The sequence below is a fragment of the Crocodylus siamensis genome, chromosome 9, assembly GCF_052110815.1.
Source record: "Crocodylus siamensis isolate JL-2025a chromosome 9, ASM5211081v1, whole genome shotgun sequence".
Lineage (NCBI taxonomy): Eukaryota > Metazoa > Chordata > Crocodylia > Crocodylidae > Crocodylus > Crocodylus siamensis.
The window spans coordinates 31,166,408-31,188,989 of record NC_143403.1 but is presented as its reverse complement, the minus strand read 5'-3'; the positions used below and the strand labels follow the sequence as shown (position 1 = coordinate 31,188,989).

General features: G+C 39.1%; 1 protein-coding gene across 1 annotated transcript in view; it reads right to left on the bottom strand.

The window, feature by feature from the left end:
* Positions 1 to 2,378: 2,378 nt before the first annotated feature.
* The window catches only part of MMP2 (matrix metallopeptidase 2), a 59,440-nt gene continuing 39,236 nt past the window's right edge, over positions 2,379 to 22,582 (bottom strand). The window contains exons 9-13 of the mRNA XM_090061816.1: positions 19,776 to 19,917; positions 12,083 to 12,219; positions 8,419 to 8,578; positions 4,514 to 4,623; positions 2,379 to 3,383 (exon numbers count right to left, since the gene is read on the bottom strand). Of these exons, the coding sequence (XP_089917942.1) occupies positions 3,280 to 3,383; positions 4,514 to 4,623; positions 8,419 to 8,578; positions 12,083 to 12,219; positions 19,776 to 19,917 (653 nt within the window). The 3' untranslated portion in view covers positions 2,379 to 3,279. The remainder of the gene's footprint in view (positions 3,384 to 4,513; positions 4,624 to 8,418; positions 8,579 to 12,082; positions 12,220 to 19,775; positions 19,918 to 22,582) is intronic.

Sequence of the window (22,582 nt, the reverse complement as noted above, 5' to 3'; positions counted from 1 at the left end):
AGATTCAGTCTGGTTTTCCCCACTGAATCTTAAAAGTGATTGTTGGCAAATGGAAGTGGATTTAAAATGAATGCCAAAAATTATTTTGTTTTCACAGCAGGACAAGGCATGCAGCAATTTTACAGGGCCTGTGCAGTGCTACAGCCAGCTTTGAAAAAGGCAACGGGGAGTATATAGTGCAGGTTGCTTTGCTATGCCTGTTTGTTATAGCTTGAAGATCTCCTAGTGTATGCTAAAACTTTTGAACAAGAGTTGACACATTTATAATTATGTTCTATGGTTAGCTTAAGGCTACCAATCTGAAATGGATCCCAAAGAAATGTGAGTTGCATCAACAGGAGGTGCTTTACCTTGTGCACACCATCACCAAGATAGTCATTTTTACTGCCAGAAAGAAAATTGAGTCTATGTAGAGCTGGCATCTGCCCAGATACTCTGATGTGCCAAGTTTTGTAGGACTCTTTTATTATAGAAGGGTCATTTATGGGCTTGCCAATATTGCAAAACCATTGCATAGGTTGGGTGGGAAGAGGAAACTATTTTGGTGGTTCATACATTGTGATTTAACATTTGCAAAGTTAAAAAAGGCTCTTGTGACGGATCCTGTCTGTCTATATTCCAAAAGCGCTTTCGTATTGAACACAGATGCTAGTGCTCACATTGTGGGGAGCAATAGTGACACAAGAACACAAAGGACTTGAGAAAATGCTTGCTTATTATGGCAAGATTCTGAACTTTTAGGGAGAAATTATTGCACCATCGAAAAAGCACTTCTGGCACTGGTTAAATCTATAAAACATTTTCATCACTGTTATGATGGAAGGAAGTTTACGCTCAAGAAAGGTATCAGTGGCTCTTCAGATATAAGAATCCTTCGGGGAAACCTGCCAGGTAGTTAGAAAAAAATGAAGCATTATAATTTGACAATATAGCTGGGCACAACCTTGATAATGCTAATGCCATGTCCAGATGGTATTGTTGGAAGGTTAGTTGCAAATGCTGAAGAGCTGAATTAAGTGATTGGGTAAGAGGAAATGAGTTTTCTCAGAGCTAGATGTCTGTCTCCTTGTAACTGCTTGCACCCATTGGAAAAATGGGTGTAGGATTGCAAGAACAGATCTTCAGAATAGCTAAATTTTTCCAGGTGCATCCTGATATTAAGACATTGGGTATTTAAAAAAATGAAGGCAGCCACCTTGGAAAGTGTCCCTTGGGTAATGACAATATAAGATTTCAGGTCATACCAGCTAGAAATAGAAGCAGACCAGTTCTGCCTCAAGCTGTTGGAGTGCCTGCTGGGATGTGTCTCACACAACTGATTCACTTCACTGGGTGAAAAACATGACACCATTTGTCCAGCCTGTTGATCTGCAGAACTGGGTGAGGTATGCTTCTAGGGCTTGAGGGGCCTTGTCTTTTGTGCTCCAGGAATTTCCATGGTGGATTGAGTGCCTGGGAGCACCTGTCTGACTTTCCCAAACAACCAAGACATCCTCCCAGCTTCTCTGGGGAAGTATCTTAGTACCAGGAGAAAGTTGGGATTCATCCCCAGTGCTGATGATTTTGGCAGATGCTTTATGGTTTATGGATTTATTAAAGCAGAGAAGTGAAAAGTTTTACCTAGCAGCTGCTATGCTAAAGTGAGAAACTGCAGCTCTGTTCTGGCCTCTGGAAATTATGACAAGTTTCTAAGCTATTTTCCTCATACTGACTGGTACATGACCCCTGATTGGTATTGTCAACCATTGTAGTTTTCAGTTTTAGTTTTGCATCTCCTGATTATGGAAAAGGAGGGGGGGGGTCTTTACACTTTTTGCCACTTACTTTTATGTGGTATTTCTGTACCACAACACCATAAATGAATTATGGGCAATCTGTTCATGGTGAACTTACAAATATGATATCATGTTGATAACTGGATTCAGTGTGTTTCTTTTTCTTTTTCAAGGACTTCCCCATTTGAACAAAGTTAACCTTAAAACTACTCTCTCCTTATGGTCTGCCTTTCAGAATGGGGCTTGGAGCTTGTATTGCTTTGTATTCAGGAGGGAGAAGAGTCGTGTTACAGCCTTATAATCCTATGTACATACGGCTAAATGGCCATTTTCATAAAAGACTGCTTGAATGGAAAACCACAGAAGTTAAATTTAGGAGCATCATGCTGTCTTGTGATTATGGGCTGTATGTTCCACTTGATGTAAACTGGTGCAGCTCTTAGATCCCCAGCAAATAATTTAAATCTAAATTCTCAATAAATCCAATATACCTTTTTATTCCTGTTAGTAGTCTCTTTCTTTTGGGGAGCAGTCAATTTAACATGCTCGTGACATGCTCTTACAAATTCAAACAATTCAAAGAAGACTGTTCATGAGAGAGGCTGACAGTATAATTTGATTTTATTTGTATGTTTGGTATTTCATGTATGGAATTTATTTTTTTTTAATGAGTAAAAACATTCCATCAATTTGCAATATGAAAAGTTTCTGTTGATCAAAGCAAAGAAATCAAACACCCAACAGATTAGGGAACCAAAAAAATAAAATAAGGTAAACCTTTAATACTTTGCTTTTATGAATAATGCATTGACTGCAAAAATTGGAGTCATTCTATCCATATAAACAAGTTTATAGTAGTAACAAAGTGCATGAAGCAAATTGCTAAATTTGACAATGGTATTAAAATAAAAAGTACTTTAAAACAATACTTTAATACAGTTTCTTGCCATGATTCCATCATGCATCAACACAAATCAAATCCTGAGGCAACCTGTGCCTTTGACAGTCTTACTGTGCTACGATGTAAATAAATGGAAAGGATGATCAAAACCTGCAGGAGGGTGATGAGCATCGGACAAGTCCAGCTATCTTCAGAGTTGTATAAAAAAAAAAAAAAAATCAAAGTGCACTGTTGGTACATCTTATTTGGGCCTGTAAAGGACACGTATACCACAGGAGCTTGATTCAAAACCCACTGAAGTCTATTTCCATTGACTTCAATGAACTTTAGTATAAGCCCCAGGGCAGTAAAATATAAGAGTTATTCTGTTACTGATATCACCAACCGGCTTAAAAGTTGTACCAGGAGATGTAAGTAAACTTTTTTGTATACTTGAGGCACACACTTTTAAATTATCTGATGAATGAAAGTGTAGAGTACTGGTACTTAATGTTTTGGTGCCAGTACCAGACTGGTCCATTATCAGCATTCAGATCTATTTCTAATTACAGATAAGGCATATAACAAAAAAGTAAATATTTGGTTATTAATATTTTATACAGTTCAGCAACCCAACCAGTCAGATTTTATGTTGCCAATTTGAATAATCTTCAAACTTGTGTCTTCCATCTTTAGATAATACTTTTCCTTAAAAAAGTAGCTGAACCCTGTCATGGAAATAAAGAAGAAAAAATGGTTTATGCATTAGTTAGAACATTAATTCCTGATCATAAGTGGTTGCTTTATTTTATAATTTTAAATACAAGTATTGGAATCAAATATTTTTCTAAGACAATGTTATTAAAAATTATTTTTGGTTTTAAGTTTATATGAAACCCAGAATTCAAAGTGGATATAAAGGAGAGATCTATTTTTACTGGAACTTAAGCCAATCTCCTATTTCACAAACAACAAAAAATTTCTGGACATGAATAATTGCTGTAAAAAATTTGTCATTTCTATATCTAGCTATATGAATGGAAGTGTGATGAGGTAGGTGATACAGGGTAGTTTTTAAGACAATAAGTTAGACCCTAAGCAACAGGTGGAGGTAGATGAAGGGAAGAAAGGAGCAAAGATTACACCAAGCAACCTTTTCACATTTTTTAAATCTTAGATATGACCATGGTCTGCTTCAGTCTCTAATAGATTTGAAGCAATGCTGAAACTTATTATAACTCTTTGAAGCCTTCCCATATTCCCCAATGGCAGGGAAAATTGCTAAGCTATGCTGTCTCAATTATGCCCTTTCCTTTGGGGACACCTGCTATGTCATACACCAAGAGATGGGGTCCATTTTGCTGAATACATGTAATTTATGCTATAAGGAGAGCAGCTATGGTGCCTCACACCACATTATGCAAAACAGAACAAATGAATCTCTCAGCCAGGTCCAAGCCTCAAAGATCTCTTGCTATTAAATCCTATTTCTAAACTTTATGACTTTTTATTGGGATTTGGTATCACAGAACTCTAAATTCTTTCTGTCATTGGTGCAGTTTTGAAAAATGCTATCCATGTTGCACAAAACTGAAGGTAGTGGTGACTGTTCTTATTTATGGTGTTCTGGAAAGGTCTTACTTCTTAAATATAATCTTTTAAAATGGTAAATCAAAACAGTTAAATGGAGAGACATGGGGAAAACACAAAAAACAAGCTTGAAGCACTTTTTGTTTTAGCTAGCAACATCATGTTCATTAACTACTAGAAATGCCTGCTTCTGCACTTCCTAGAAACAGCCAAGGGCATTACATACTTTAAAGATCTCTATAAATGTTTAAACTAGGATATAGCTCACCACTGTCACTGGGACTTAGCACAGCATCTAAGTTGTCTGGAATGCCATTCCATGAATCAGCAATGAATTTAGGAAATCCAGGCTCCATTTTTTTCTTTTCTTCATTGTACCTGCAGAAGATTACATATCTTAGTTTAACACTAACTCTTGACCTTGGGCAGTACACGTGGGTATACACAATATCCCTATATGAAATTCAATAGCTGGAGTTGCACTTCCATGAAACTGGTCCAATTCTGTGAAAACCCTGTACAATTCTGCAGCCTTTCCAGTTTAAAATGCAATTTTTGTTGAATGCAAATGTGGCCAATTTCATCCTGGGATATTCTTTTCCAAGTAAACTGCTTTTGCTTTTACAGAATATGAGACTGAAAAATTCAGAATTTTAATTCTAATGAAGATGTTGTTTTTTTGAACCATTTCACACCTCCCTCCTTTGCTTAACAAACCTATTATAAAGGAGCAGTGCAGAATTAAAATGCATCTGTTAAAAAAGTATAATAATGGCATGGAAAAGATTTTGTAATGTATCTATTTTGTTTCTGTCTTGCACACAATGAAACAGTCACTTATTTAAAGGTTATGATGTCTATGTTAAGTACAGTTGGATTTTCTCAACTGTTTTCTGATTGCTGGTTATCTTCTTTAAACATATATAAATCAGGTAAACCATTTGTTTTCTTAACAATAAATTATACATTCTACAGTGACAGCAACTGATAAGGTGCCTTGATAAAAATAGTGCCTGTGGTTAGAGTGATACATTTCTTGGGGGGCCCTGGGGTACAATTAATCAAAACAATGAGCATTAAGGGAGAAACCAGCAGCTTTGCAAACTCATGGCCTGTAAATCTTAGTAAAAATCTAAAGTACTGTACTGCACATGATTATTTTTATAAATGTTTGGCAATATTAAACATGATCAATGAATAGTGAACATGTCAAAAATGAATGACAAGCAATCAGTTGCTTTTAAGATCATTTCCTATATTTTTAGATAATGGGGGAAAAGAGTGCTGTCCTTGCAGATAACAGATCATAATTTTCTTTCAAATGGTAAGCTTTGTGAAAAGGTATTTTATTTACTTACAGGAACTGTTAGCCATTAGGCAATAAAAAGACACTTCATCCACTCTGGTAATAACATGAAATTAATGTTCATATAAAAGGATTCAATTACACTGGATACAACCTTGAGAGATGCTGTAGTGTATATTTCCTGAAAGAATACTAAAAACTTGGAAACTATATTACCTGCTTGATTTTTAATTTGCTTTTACATAACTTGGCTCTTATTTTAACCTAGAATTTGAAGCATGTTCCTCAGACTAAAGTCTGCCCTAATTCTAGCTGCAAGGAAGCTCTGTCTGGTGTCCAATAAGTCAAAGACTAGAAATTAGGACCTTTTGGATTCAATTCAGAGCTTGCCACTTAATAACTATTATTTGGACAGGTCTCCCCAGTTAAGCAAAATATTCAAACTGATTCCTATGTTTTAGGAACTTCTTTTGTGCTAGCTCTTCAGCAATGTTCCCTCTAAGGTGTAGCAGTCTGTGAGTGTGCCACTTCAGTCCATGAGTGCACCACTTTGGTCTGCTCCTAAATTGGTCCTGCCTCCCAGTTTTGGCACATGCTGCTTCGATCTGCCCTGCAATTGGTTGCCCCCCAGCACTGTGGCTGGCAGGTAGGTATGCACGGGTCCTACACTGTTGCATGGCATGATTTTATTGTACATGGCTGCACATGCATGCAGCTTAGAGGGAACACTGATCTTCAGAGATAACATAAGATAATTCAACCATAAGAGTCTTTCAACCATACCAGCATACCAATGTTTAAAACATTTTCTCCCAACACGGGGTTCAAATTTGTTTTACAGGCTCCAAGCAGTTGTAAGAAGTGGGGTAAAGCTGTCCCATTTGTGTAGCAAAAAGCTGAACAAAGCACCCTCCAAAGCAATTATTGAATACTCCATTGAGTACTTAGGAAGGAAGAATAGCTTTTCAGAAACCTGGTTCAGTCCTCAGCAAGGGTACAGATTCTCTGTGGGAGTACTTTGTAAATAATGTGGGATCAATTTACTTTAGAATAAATTACTTTAGAGTAAACTGTCCTGGGCATGTGTCTACATGCGTAGGGATGTGGGAGCAGATTTGCTGCTCTTATCAGCAGACTGCTCCTGTTCCCTGTGGCCATGCATCCAGGCCCCTGCAGCTCTAGGCTCCCCCTGGATGTTAGCTTAGGAGCTGGCAGGGAGCAAGAGGCCAGGAGACAATCGTCTCCTGGCAAAGGATGGGAAATTGCTCCATGTCTCCCTGCCTGGGCAGCAGGGAGCTCCTAGCTCCTGTTCTGTGATCATGAGCACAGTGCTTGGGCTGGGAGATAAGTATCTCCCAGCTCCTGTTTCCTGTTTGCTATTGGGAGGCAGGGACTGGGAGCTCCCTGCTGCCAGGGCAGAGGGACATTGTCTCTACCTGGGCTGTAGTGCCAGAGCCTGTCCCAGCAGCAGGCAGCTCCCAGGGGCAGGGAGCAATCTTCTTCCCTCTGATGCCCAGCTGACCAGGAGCACATTTACTCCCAATCAGCCATCTATATATGCCATATTGTGCAGTAAGTAATCAAGAGTAAAGTTGCTATTTGTATTTATGGGTAGCACATTTACTCATGATTAGAGCTAATTAGTGCACAGTAAGCATTTGCACATGTAGACAGTGCACAGTAGTTAGCTCTAATTAGCTCTAATCTCTAATGAAGGATCTCATGAAGGCCCATTATAACCTTAGTTAAATCAGTTATCATGTTTTAATTCTATTTTCTCTAAAATGGGGATACTTTATTGCTCTTTGTGGGTATTTTTTTATGCTTTTATACTTAAAATGTAAGATCATTGTTGCAGCTTTTTACTTAATGTAAATATATGCTACACCTAATAGAAATGGGACTAATCTTGGTTTGGCCTCTAGTCACCATTGCAATACTGAAAAGCATTTTAAGAATAATACAAATGATATGGCATTTTGAAATGTGTTCAGTCACCTAAGTTGTATCATATGTTAATCCTCTGACAGACATTCCACACATAAATATTCTGGATATTCTTGCATACACATATTCATGGAAAACATTTCAAAAAGGTTTGGGATGCTGTAAACATGAATTCAAGCTAAGAATTTTCAAATCATTAACAGATATATTTCTGCAAAATTTGCCTAGTTCTCCTCAACATCAACTGCAAAAGTAAAGTAGTTATGTTGCTGTTAGGAAACCTATCACTCCCCAACAAATTTTGATCGTCATTTAAATATATTATTTCCCCACTTTTCTTTCCAGTGGCTTTCAAGCATAATGGCTCATGGTGAGATTTTTCAAAGGCAAAAATGGTACATCAGGTGTTTAGCTCCCAATGCTGTTCACCTAACTGCTATTTGTTCCTTTGAAAATCTCTTGGAGGTTTTGTTCTAGGTATTATGACCTGACCACATTGTTTTGGTAATATAACACATTGTTTGGTAAAAGGGATATAACACTTCTTTGGCTCTTTTCTAGTTAAGAATATTTTGCTACCTATGTTCAAGTTCACTGAGAATCAGGGGGTGCATCTATGTTCATTAATGCACTGTAGTTACTGTGCATTAAGTTTAGTACCTGCATAATCAAGGACAAAATGAATATGCAGTAACTGGTGCTAGTGCACAGTAGAGCCAGTGCATGGGTTTCTACAGATGCTAACTGCTCAGTAGCCTAATACTATTGCGCAATAGTGTATTAGCACTGGTTTTGCCCAGCACTCTACTGCACAGTGTTACTAGGCTAGTATGCAGTTAGCATCTCATGTAGATGCACCCAGTGTTCACCACTCCAGCTCTGAGATTATCTGATTGTAGGCCACCTTAACTGAATCTTACTTCCAAAATTTTTCGCCAGCAAAAATGTATGTCTTCTTGTTCCTGCCCCAGTTAAAAGCTGCATTAACTCGTTGAACATCAGGAGGTAGCCCTAGATTGGTGAGTTTCTTTGGATATCCTCGCTCCAAATTACTGGCTGAGTAAACCCAGTATTCATTTCCTAAATGAGAAAGAAACATGTGGTTACAAGACAATTCACTTGGTTACCAAGCAACTTAACAGGAAAAGTTTTGGGATCTTTCTGTTGGGATCTTTTATGAATCTGTGGCCACATCTACATGAGATGATGACTGTTCAGTAGCCAGAAAATACTGCACAGTAGCACATCATAGTACGTACAGTGCTAATATGCTACTGCACAGTAGTATTAGGCTACTGCACAGTAGCATCACCTAAAAGACATTTGCTGATGCTACTGTGCAGTAACTCCAGTTACTGCACATTTATTTAGTTCTTGCTAATACAAGTACTAAATAAATGTGCAGTATTGACTGCACAGTAGTATTTCATGTAGATGCGCCCTGTTTGAACTGTTAGTACGTGATGCTGTGTACACCCTGTTTCTACTGTTAGTACATGATGCTGTGTACATTAAGATTGCTGGACCAGGACTCGGGGACTCCTGGTTCTGGTACTGTTCCTTGACTTTGAGCAAGTGATTTCTCTGAGTGTCTGATTTTCCTACTCCTGCCTCTCTCAAACTTTAATGATAAACTCCTTAAGGTGAAAACTTTCTCTTCTATGTTTATGGACAGTTCCTACCACAGTGAGACCTGAGTTTCAATTAGTATGGCAATAATGAAAATAATTTACATATTCTGACCCCCCCCCATGGACAGTTTGTTTGTTTCTGCATTTTTTATTAATCAATTAAATTAAGTACAACTATAATGAATATAAGGTAGCTGTTCATATTAAATATTTTTAAATGTTTTTCTTCTGCGGTCTTCGAAAATGCAAAACTTTCCATTTTGGTAAATATTTTAGGGCCCTGATTCTGCAACATATATATGAAGTGGACACATACATATTTTGCAAATATTCCTGTTCATGTCAGTTACTCACTGAGTCCTGGAAAACTCACTCCAGAAAAATACATTTTATGAGACTTAAATTATAATAATTATGAATGCTAGAAATCGTTCCACTGACTTAATTTGAAAGTTGGACCAGGCAGGGATTAAGCTAAAAAAAGCTATAAGGTGCAGCATCTAAGTGCTGGCAAGTTTCAAAAATGATCATGGCTGTGCTAGTACTAAGATTTTATGATAACTGGCTTATAGACTGTTTCCTAGTGATCTTTTATTGTTTGGTAGTCTTTCCCGCTTAATTTGTTTTCCTATGTTAGATTAGCTGTATTACCCTTTACAATGCACATCCAAATGGGTGAATATCAGTAGAACTCCATAAAACAAGTAGGGATATTCTAAGTACTTTGGTTTGGCTGTACAGATTCTTTTTTTTTTTTTAATTATATCATCCCAATCCAGGATGACATAAGACCCAGGCAACTATAGGCCCATTAGTCTTACTTCGGTCCTGGGGAAGTTCCAGGAGCACATCTGTGAGGGCCCAGCAGCAGGGAGAATGCTCAAGGGCAACCAGCATGGGTTCATTAAGGGCAGGTCCTGTCAGACCAACCTGATAGCCTTCTATGATCAGGTCACAAAATCATTGGTCACAGGTATCGCAGCAGATGTAGTCTTTCTGGACTTCAGAAGGGCTTTTAACAGGGTCTCCCATCCCATTCTCATTAAAAAGCTATGTGACTGTGGCATTGATGCCTACACAGCCAAATGGGTTGCAAATTGGCTAGGGAGCCACACCCAGAGAGTGGTGATGGAAGGGCTCGGTCCTTGAGCCTGTACTGTTCAATTTCTTTATTAGCGATTTAGATGAGAGGGTGAAAAGCACCCTGTTCAAATTCACTGACAACACCAAGATTTGGTGCAAGGTGGGCACACTAGAAGGGAGGGACAGGATACAACTGGACCTGGACAGGTTACAGAGGTAGGTGAATCTGAATAGGATGGGATTCAATACTGACAAATGCAGCATGCTACACCTGGGCAGTAAGAACCAGCAGCATACCTATAGGTTGGGGGACTCCCTTCTCAAAAGCACGGTGGCAGAAAGAGATCTTGGAGTCATCGTCGATTCTAAAATGAACATGGGCCGCCAGTGTGGGGATGCAGTCAGCAAGTCTTAACCGCACCTTGTCATGCATCCACAGATGCATCATGAGCAGGTCTAAGGAGGTGATCCTCCCCCTCTCTGTGACACTGGTGAGGCCACAGTTGGTGTACTATATCCAGTTCTGGGCGCTGCACTTCAAGAGGGATGTGGCCAGCACTGAGAGGGTCCAGAGGAGGGCCACTCACATGATCTGGGGACAGCAGGGCAGGCCCTATGAGGAGAGGCTACGGGACCTGAACTTGTTCAGCCTGAACAAGAGAAGGCTGAGAGGGGATCTAGTGGCTGTCTATAAACTAACCAGGGGGGACCAGAGGGGAATGGGTGAGACCCTGTTCCCCTGAGCACCTCCCGGAGTTAACAAGGAATAACGGCCACAAATTGACTGACAGTAGGTTCAGGCTAGACATCAGACAGCACTACTTTACAGTCAGGGAGGCCAGGATCTGGAACCAGCTTCCAAGGGAAGCTGTGCTGGCTCCTACCTTAGGGGTCTTTAAAAGGAGGCTTGATAACTACCTAGCTAGGATCATATGAGCTTAAACATATGAGCCCAGTATTCATTCCTGCCCAGGGCAGGGGGTCAGACTTGATGATCTGCTCAGGTTCCCTCTGACCCTACATCTATTAACCTATGAATCCAACAATCATTCAGACCTGCAGAATAAATTATCATTATCCCCTTCCCCTCTTCTCCATCCCCCTCCCTCCACCCTCTTCCTGTTCAGAAAATGCACAGCAGCATTGGCCATATGGTGTCTAGGTGGTTAGGGATGTTTAGTCATGTTTCAGTAGATACTAGAGCACAATTTTTGCTGGCTCAGTTTTTCAAATAATGAAAACCATCTCCCAGCTTCACTTGTTTGGCCAATACAGCTGTACCATATATATGACTTACAATGGACAGCATACTAACTCCTATCTGTTCTTCTCATCCTCCCCCACCAAACTAGCTAGCATTCCTGCCTGCATCCTTTCTACTTGATGAGAAACCAAATTCACTTCTTCGAAAGCAGAGCAAGGATTCGTCTTTGGCAGGCAGTGAAGCTGAAGCAGAGGAACGTCAGAAAAATGTAGCAAAAACTCAAAGAGAAATTAAGTGTATTGATCCTATAAGCTAGCAGTGGGGTGGGGAGGGGGAGGGTTGCCAAAGAAAATTCAGCACCTGATTGTGAAGAACATGTCAGAGCATGCACTATTATTATTATTTTTCAATGATGAATTTTTTATTTCATCCTGACTGCTGCTGTGCTTGTCTTTCAGCTGTTCTTTGTTTAATGGGAGGTGAGAGTATTCAGTAACTTGCAGTTTCAATTCCCAAGCCAACAGACAGGAATAATTAAAATCTAACATTCATGACCCTTCTGATATAGCAGCCTTCAGTGTTGCACTATCTGGACCTACAAGAAGCTACATTTGAATGCAGCACTTACATAAGTGACATCTTGCAATTACAACTTCAAGCCAGTACCTGAAAAAAATATAGACTTCTCTTCTTGAGGGGCCTCATAGACAGCATCAATTTTGTCTGGCAGATCGGGCCAGAATGTAGCAACAAGAAGTGGACCTGTGGGTTTATTTCGGGGGTTTACAGTCCTCCACATGAATCTGAGCAGAAGAGAAAATTGCACAGGATTTACAATGAACTAATTCATCAGCACATCTGTTTCTCATAATCTTTGGCAAAGGTACAATATGCTCCTACACACACACACACACACACACACACACACACACACACACACACGCTTGCTTTCTCTCCCCGTCTCTGACACAAGCACACATACACACCCAGTCAATTAATAGCTGCCCAAACTTCTAATTACTTGGCTGTTGACTTAGAATATTGAATGGAGAAAGTATGATTTGTTTCACAGCATGCTAATAAAATAGTAGCATATAATATACTACCTGCTGGACCACCACTGCAGTTGCATAAAATTGATTGCTTAAGGGTTCACATTGGTTCTCCTACCATAGTAAAATGTAGGCTGTGCTTGAATTATACAAATAAACCCATTTATAAGGCTTTTAAATTATTACAGATATCCTGCTGCTGTTGCATATGGAGCAGATGGACAAGTATTTGACAAAAGCAGAGATTTGTATTCTGTGAATTGCTCTTACAATTACTATTGTAGTGACTAAAAGTTCAGATCTAATAACAGTATATCACACAGCTTGGAAGTGAGCTTGGTGCTAAAAGAGATCACAAGCATTAAAAATGTTCATTAGAGAAATGCAAAGGGTAATTTATTGGCTATTTTATGTAAAAGCAGTATCTTCATTTGATTTAAGCTTTAAAAAGCTGTAATTATCTTTAAATGGCAGTGCCTTGTGCAGAATGCATTGATATTAACAAAGGAACAACTGTTTCCCCTCCCTGATGGAATGAAGAGCCTTTTTTTTCAACAGAACAAAAGCCTTCCTTCAGTTTGCCAATTTTCCAAAATGAAAAATCAACAAGCTAGTGGAAAACTCAGTTGCAACATGCATTAGCTGGCAGATACTAAACTAATTTCCAGGTCAAACAGTGCTTTCACCAGTATGATCTTCGTTCCCTGGAGTGAAAAAATGTCACTTCCTCATCCTTACCTCGAATCTTTATTCTAATGGAACTCCCAGTGCCCAGATGGGTTTGACAAGAGGGATTTTGTTTAGGCTTGTTTCTAATTAATAGAACTGGATGAATGTTTTCAGTGGAACAGCTGAAAATGCAGCTGTATCAAACTTTGATTCAAATGAAGTTTGATGGGTAAAACTTGAAAGGAGCCATTTGAATTTTTATTATTTCTTTTTGATAATATCTGGATGTTTCAGCACATATTATATAAAAATAGTCGTGTGGGCATAAATTTTTGCATCTAAAATCCTTTTTTTTTTACAGTCTACTTTAGTGGGTGCATCTACACATGCCCCTATGGCGCTGTTGTTACTGCACCATCATGAAGTACTAAACGGTGGTGAAGTAACAGCCCATACTGTGCTATGCTGGTGGTACACAATTATTTTTAGCCACCATGTCATCATAGAAATGTGCTATACCTAGGAAGTGCATTGTTATGGCAGTGTAGAAGGGGAATCACAATTTTTGCCCACAAATGCTATGCTGCTGTAGCGTGTTACTATGCCATAGCGATGAAGCATTCCATGTAGATGCACCTAGTTTCATCAAAGCACTTCAACATGATCATAGTAACATTATTTAGCAATTTCAAACTACAGTAGAAGTTCCTTTAACCAGTACCTTATAAGCCAGCATGCTCTATTAACTGGCATGCCGGCTTGTAAGGTAAAGTGAAAGCGCTGCCAAGCCCCCACGGCCTGGGGGCATAATAGGCTGTGTGAGGCCTGCCTCCCTGTCCCACAGGGCCCATGGGAGGGGCTGCAATGCCACGGGAGGGGCAAGAGAAACAGCGGCCCAAACAGGCAAGGGCACCTGTTTGGGCCGCTCAATTAACCGACATATTTTGTTATCCGGCATCCCTCATTCTGTGGGGATGCTGGATAACAGAGCTTTTACGGTATTAGATTCCGTCCCCCCACCCCGAACATTACAGGTTTCCCTTGCTTTATACGGGTTCTGTATGTGTGAATTCACTCTTATGTGATGACTCTTTGTATGCCAAAAATTTGTTATATGAGAGGTAAATTCACTCTTATACATCAGTGTGGTGGAAGCCTGCAGTCAGATGCTTTGTGCGGTGCATTGTGGGAGTGACATGCACCAAAATAGTCTTCTGTGTGGATCTATGCTTGTTGCTCGTTGTCTGCGACATATGTTTCTATAGTTGCCGTCCCCATTATGGCTTCTAAGCATCCCGCTAGCTTATCTCCAAGTGTCTGCTCTTGGTGAGTACCAAAATTGTCTTGTAAAAGTGGTGGAAATGGGTTTGGAGGTCAGTACAGTCAAGGTCTTGGAATGTATCCCTATTTGTTACATTGTAAGCTGGGTTCCCTTTATGCAAATTCAAGTTATGCAGTGTTTTCCAGGAACTCCTGTACTGCATAAAGGGAGGGAAACCTGTAGTTTCACAGTAAGTTTCAAAACTTTGGATTTTTTTGCTCCAGTTTAAAATGAAAACAGATGTATGAGTGCTAGATTTTTTTTTAATGAAAAAGACTGTTTGAATATGTCTTTGTGGTATGGAGTAGTGGGTCTTTATGGGAACAGTCCAATTATGTACAGTATAGTATGCATTCATTACATTTTTCTTCCTTAATTTCTTGGCTCTAGTCAGATTAGTATGAACAAAAGTTTTCTTTGAACAACTATTCTGGTCTTTCTCCTCATTGTACACCCTGTCTTACTTCTGTATGACTTAGCAATTGGATACTGTGGCAGGTTTCATTAAGGCAGATGAGTCACAAAAGTCACAAGACCCATGATCACAACTTATTTTTTTAATTCCAGAATGGTCACGAGTTTGTATTCACCCTCCACTCCTAAACTTGGGAAAGCTACAAGACCAGCAGGCAAATGAATTCCAAAGCAAAATAAATATTCACTCTCTATTTTTGCTGTATGTTAAATAAAGAACATATCAATATAAACAACATGTAAAATCTTTTTCATTAGTCTTGTACCAACTGCTGTACTGCCTACATTTTGAAAGTCATATTTTGTTTTCATTCTGCATATTCAGTTCAAAATGCCTTGTAATTACACATTCATAATGTTTGCATTTCAGTGTTAATTCTGACAGATTTATGAAGAAAATATAATTGATTACACTGAAGTTATGATCTGCATTATGGCAAAGAACTGCCAAATGAAGAAAAGAAGGAAAGAGACGGAACTAACGTGTAACAATCTAGTTCTGGGCTCAGTACAGATTCCATAGATTTATGCATCCATTTCTCTGTCTCTTCCCTAGGACAATGAATGGAAGTTTCCTTATGAGGTTTCTGTCTAAAACTAACGATAGCTGCATTTTTATGTTAGCAGTGGATTATAAAATGCAATATTAATATTATGTATTAATGTTTACCTAGAATTAAATATATGTGTAAGTGATTTACTGAATACAGAATAATTTAATCCAGGCCTAGGTACTTTCTGGAATTAAACCTAAGTGACCACCCATATGTAGCAGCAATATTCTATTTATAAAAACAGAGGCAAGATTTCAGCCTGATGGAAAATCAAGTCCTAAAAATGATAAATATGACCTGGTCATATTACAGTATAACCACAGGGTGGCAATTATGTGAGCTGCCTGCTATCCAAATAGATTATACAAAATTATTAAGCTGCTTTTGGAAGTTTTGCAGTGTTTACCCAGCAAATTTGATTTGAAGATACATTTTTGAGCTGTCACTAAAATCTCCTTTTTTTTTCTTTTAAAGTAAATGGATTTTATTTAAAGACTGCATTTAGCTAAATAGAAACTCAAGCAAAACAATCTAGATTGCTAGTGCTTGTCCTTCTATGGTAAATAGAGAATGGGCCAAATCTTGGAGTCCAGGTCTGTGCAGCTTAGCTCTCAAAAGGTGTATCCACATATGCACTTTACTATGGAATAGACTAATTAGTAAGGCTGTGCGAAGCTTCTGGTGGTGATTTGATTCAGAGGAAATTTGGCCCGATTCAGTGGCCTAACTCCGAATCTGAATCAAATCAGGGGACCAATTAAAAGGTCTGAATTGATTCAAAGCTCTCCGAATCCTTGGAAAAGCTTCTGAATTGAATCACCATCACCTGAGTCTGCCAAATCCGAATCTGAAGCAAATGCTAGCTGCTTCACACAGGCCTACTGATTAGCTCTTTAATATGGTATCACTGTCTACATGTGCACCAATATTAAGGCACAGTAAACTAATTAATTCAGCTATAGAACAGTACTGAGATAGTACTATCTTACAGAGGAATAATTAACTGCCCTGAAAATGTGTAGATGGTGACTGGGAGTGTAAATTGCGCCCTGTCAGCCCAACTAGCTAGAGGCCTGCTCCACCCTGGCTCAAATTGCAGTTGTCCTGGACATACATGTAGGTGCTGCACCCAGGAGCTGCATACTTTGATTCTGTACCCAGGAGCAGTTTACTTTGGCTTGAACTGCTCCAGAGTTTATTGCTTCAAATTAATTGCATGTGTAGATGCACCCAAGGTGGCTTTCTGCAATGCTAGTCTGTTGGTGCAATGGTCCACAGACCACAAGGGAACATCATTAAAGTTGTGAACTGCTAAGCTAAGGCACCCCAGGAATGCCTCCTACTCTGGGAATTGATGGACCACAGCGTAGGCACTTCTAAGTTACCCCCCATCCCATCAGAGATGCTTGAACAGGAAATTCTTGAAGGCCAATTAAAATTATAGAAGCACTAAGCCCCTTCAGCAGGGATCAGGATCTAACTATGTCTACATAGGCCTTACCTACTTAGCAAATTTAGCCTGTCTGGCCACATCCAGACAAGTGCAGCCGTGTGGTATGTGGCACTGTAGATGCCAGATACCTCATATTCAATTGCTAGCCACACTGCAAGGGAGCAGCACAGAGGGTTTTTTTGATCCCTGGATATCCAGGAATCAAAAAAACCCATGGAGAAAAAAAGTGGAGTGGTGCATGTGGTGGCAGTGTGTACTGCCCAAAGCCGAAGACTGGCTGACTGGAACCATGCTCCACTGCCAGCCAGGCTCCATGTAGCAGAAGTGACATGGCTGCAGCCCTGGAAGGCTCCCAAGACCCCAGGTATGAATGCTGGGGTCAGCCAGTATTGTCCTCAGCCACCCCTACCCCACCTAGGGTAACTTGCCACATGCCACAGTGTGCACGGCTTGGGTGTTCCCTGGGGACAACTAGTAGAGGCACAAGGTGCATTGCTGCTAGTTGTCCCTGGGGAACCAAATGTCCACATCATGTGTGACACAGCCCCTGTGACTACATTGCTTTGCTTTAGTGGCCCCTGCCTAGAGTAGTACAGTTTACTACAGAGCTGGCCATAATCTCTTTACTAAGTTTTTCTGCCATGCTTACATTTTTCACTTTAGCCTCTCTACTGCTGGCATGCAAATCTAGTAGCAGTAGCCTTTCAGCCCATGATACTTTATTCTAATCTCACACTGATATGAGTCCAGTGAACTGAAGCTGGTAGAGTTAAGATGGTAGGCTCACTGAACCTACCCGTCTATTTTACCCCATCTATTTTCTTTAAAAGGATAATTTAAATATAATAGAAGAATGTGGATTTGAGAAATGTTGTTTTACAAGAAACAAAAAAAAAATCCAGCTGAAAATTAAATATGGAAAAGACCTCTGGATGCATAACACAATCAGATACAAATGAATACTAAATTGCTCAATATTGGGAAACTGGTGTATATATTTTGGGACCACACCTTGTTCTAGTCAAAGTATACAAGCCTCACATGTTTCAGCAGAGTGCATATCTGTGGTGATTTCTGGCACTCTTGGAACAAATCTAACAAAAAGGTTTCACACACGTTTGTCTGGGACAACAAAATAACAACAGAAGAGATGATATCTTGATTAGCACCAATTCCGTGCATTGAACCAGTATATAAACAGCTTTAAATTAGGTAGTCTGCTTTAAAAAAAATTGAAGCTTATACTATTACTAGCCAATTGCCTGTCAAGAATGATGTGAGGGGGAGAGGAGGAGCAGGTGGGGATGGAGTTCCCGCCCCCACAATCTGGGCCTGCTCGCTCTTCCCTCATGCTGCTTGAGGTTGGGGCCCACTTCCCTCCCCCCTGCTGCAGTGGTAGGGGGAGGGGAGAAGCAGGCCTGGTGCAGGGGAGGACCGGGCCACAGGGTGTGGTGTGTGGAACTCCCTGAGCAAAGAGGAAGAGGCAAGGTGGAGCCCAAGGCAATTGCCTCTATGATCCCTCTACCCCTCCTTAGTTATGCCATTGCCTCAACTCTGAGGACCTAGCAGAAGCCAGAACATACAGAACACTTAGCTAGGTTTACACCAGCCACTCATGGCCTTGATGTGCCATTATAGCAACTTCAGTTCACACAGTGCTATTATTTGTTGATGCTAGACTCTACCTACATTGAATCTTTCTTGTATGGGAGTTTATTCAGAGAACTCTGTTACTTTTTAATGAACTCTAAAATTAACAGCATACGTGGATGGTGCTACCTGCCATCTGCACTATAATTTAGGATTGGAATTTATGAATAAAACCTCCAGGGTAAAATTACCTCCATGGTAAAATGTATATACGAGGGCATTGAAATGAACCTGAAAATGTGTTGCTTGTGTATGTGCTTAGATATATGCAAGTTGCTAATATTTTTTTCCATTTTCCCTGTAACTTGATCTAAAAATTCTAACAACATATCAGATAAGTGAAAACCATTAACAGTAAAATTATGAAGGACAATATATAGGGAGCTCTCTTCAACAGAAAGTGGAGGATTTTCCATAGCTGGAGTTACAGTTCTTATATTTATGCAATGCAAGGTTTCTGGAAATGTTTATAGGGAATAAATCCTGTTCTGGAAGAGACTGGATTAACTAGTGCATTAATCCATTGCTAATTTTCTGATTAACAATACAGATGGACAAATCTCTACAGGCCTCGAGTTTTGGTCTGGTTTGAATAATCATTCAAAAGTTTTGATTCCTCTCTGAACTATTTGACCTTTTGGGGCTGAATTCATCCCTTGTGTGACTCAACAGAAGCCAGCATAGTGACATCAAGAATAATTTGGCTCTTCAGTTTGTAGATTTGGGATGGAAATGTTATGAGAAAAGGCTCTTTCATGAGGCTTCTGGCATTTCTTCGTTCTGGCAAGCACTACAACCATCCCAGTGGTTGTCATAGCATGTTGGCAAGTGTAGTCTTAAAACTGGAAATGAACCAACCCTCCCCCACAAAATACACCTAAAACCATCACTATACATGAACCTCCTAGAATCTCAAAGTTTGAACTTAGTTTGAAGAAAAGATTAATTTGGGGGATAATTCTTTTATATATAAACCTGCCAGCCTGTCCCTAATTATAAATTCATTTTTCTATGATCCAGGTAGGTAGATGGTTATCTTCCTTCTCACAGGAGTCTAAGAGGACACTTTTCCATATTTGAGCACATGGAAGAAATGCTTAATGACAACTTTTTAGGTTTTGTAGAATTGTTTTGGTAGCATAGCAGAAATTTTCCTTCCCCTCCCAGTGACATTAGCTTCTCTTACCTGTCCTTAAAGAAAAATGTTTCTCCTCTAATTTGGGCGACTCCATCAAATACAATATCATTTTTGCATATCTCTGGAGTTACTGGCCCAAGGGTTGGACTTGGACCTGGCCCTGGACCTGGGCCCACATCAGTTGATCCTCCTATAATGGAGAACAGAGATATTAAATAAAATCCAAGTGTATTGTTACTTTGATAACATGAAGACCCTAAACCACTAAATGAATAAATTATGTCAGGGAAGCAATTATCACAGCAATTTGAAGATTTTATTGTAGAAATATAAGAAATGTTTTGGAAGACAGGATACAGGATCACGACTCAGAAGGCCTTAGTTCTGTTCTTGGCTCTTTAAAAACCTGACATATAACTGCAGTCAAGACACATTATGTCTATGTCTTTCCGTTGCCCCTCCATGCAAGTTCTTCTTGAGATGCAGTTTTTAGTGCCAATTTTTATGTACAGCTTTTTTTTTTTTCTTTTCCAGAGATGGGGTAATTTAAATAATGAGCTAAAGTGTTTTAGGTTAGTTTTTTTCTTTGACATCTGAACTGATGAGCAGATAATTCTAAACTAAGACTGTACATCCCAGCTTTTTGTGCTATGATTTGTCCAGCCATCTAACAGTTTGCAAGCTATAAATACACATTTTGAGCCATTTGTAGTCTTTTCCCTCTCATTAAGAGTTAAAATATGCTCTTCAAAACATACACTTTGCCATCTGGTATATTTTATTTTGTTTTCTTGTTTGGCTGCTGCTGTGTTGCCTTACTGGATGCTTCTTAGGAGTCAGGTCATTTAACATCATTAAACATATTAAACAAAGTGGTGTTCCAGCTGATTCAGTCTAACCTTGAGTAATGCTAGAAAATGGGAAATTATAACAGTCTCAAAAGCAAAATGCAAGTTTGCATAACTTAAAAAATACCAAAACAAAATGCCTAGTTTTACTGCAGTTAAAGGGGCTGCGGTTCTATAATTCAGGCTCACAGCTGGAATTAAAGAGAGTTTGGTTTAATTTTACTCTCTGCCATAGATTTTCAGTGTGATCTTACTGAAAATCACTTATGTTTGCTGTGCTTAAGTTTCCAAATGTTTTTGCCTGTATGTTGCATCCACTTCCATAGCACTTTGCCTTGTCTCTTTAGACTGTAAAATATTTAGCAAACTTATAATTTTAAAACAACAGCTCTAAGTCAACTAACAATCACCATGTAATCACCCTAGAGAAATATGATAAATATTAAAAATATGCCAGGATTCAACTTGCTGATGCTCTCTTTTTCCTCACAGAGATTGCAGAAGATATATGGTATATACAAGTACCATATCCTATGCAAAAGTTGTTCATTTTATTGATCAGCCTGAATTGTGGCAGGGAGCCCTAATTTTTCCTGACTCAGCTGACAACCAGTTTAACTCTATCTGCTTATGTTGTATTGCTACTCTAGTTGCGTCTTTCTTTAATGTTGTCTGATGGACCATCCAGCAGTGGTTCACTAGTAAAAAAATGAATAATAGAATAAGATGGACCTGCTAAACTAGCTCCTGCATTTCTTTACTCTCTCTCTCCTTTTTTTTTTTTTTTTTGAACTGTCCCTCCCTTTTTTTAAAGTGTACTAACTGTTTAAACTTTGTTTGGTTCTCCAATTGGTTATACATTCTGTTTTCTATCAGTTGTTGAAAACTGGCCAACTTCTAATACTTAGAAGCATTAAAATTGTCTTTTAGTTGCATTGTGTAAGCAGATTGTGTGATAATGACCTGGCAAGAGAGGAAAGATACAACACAGTATGAATCCATTGTACCCCATTAACAGTATATGAATTAGGTGACAAGTTTGATTATTCACACACAATTTTGAAATGTATCAGGGACTATATGAACTGTTAACCAGTCTAGCTGTCTTAGGACTCAGTGTATGAGGACCTAGGCTACAATAACCTGATGTACTACTGGGCCTGTAAAAATCTGCTATGCAGATAGTAATTCCCTAAATTGATCAGAACAGAAACAAGAGACTCTTGAAAAACAACTTGATCCTTTAACACAACTCATTTTAATCTAACCACCACAATTGAGCAGCAGTTTCTGGAAATTTCTTCTCAGTGAAGGAATTGAACACTGTTCAAATTCCAAAGCAGAATTTTAAAAAAAAACAGTGTTAGGATGGAGGTAACATGCATCTGTTAAACATCTGTATCTTATCTGTATTTTTTTTTAAACAGAAAAGCTTTTTGAAACACATATTTGAATATCCTTTTTCTGTCTTTTCCTAGCTGGTGTCAAAAGAGGAAGGCTGGGTTCTGTATATGAGCTGCTGCTTTGGTATCTACTAGGAGAATAAATAAAGCTACTAATAAAGCTCTGGTGGAGCATTTTCTCTCTTGATAATAAGAAGTATACTTGAGAAGAGTCTGACCCCTTGGCTAGTCCTAGGTTCTATCCTGAACTATAAATTAACATCTCTCAGAAATCTACCAGAGCTGTACAGTCCTCTGAGGGCAGAATGATTCATGATAGCTAAGGAGTCTGTTTCTTCCTGTGGAATATCCTGACTGGCAATAGTCTAAAAGGGTAAAAACTAAAAATCTAAATCCTAAAACTGCTTTTTTGGGGTGGAGGTTGTATCTTTTTTTCTGAACTAGGAACACCCTTATATCATCCTCTCTCATTTAGCAAAGGGATAACTGAAGCTATCTTGTCTTTCCCCAGTTTAGCAATGTAAGTGGTAGTAATCCTGTGCAATATGGTTATGATGCCACCATGAAAAACCCTGAATTAAGAACTTCATGTTAGAAAGAAGAT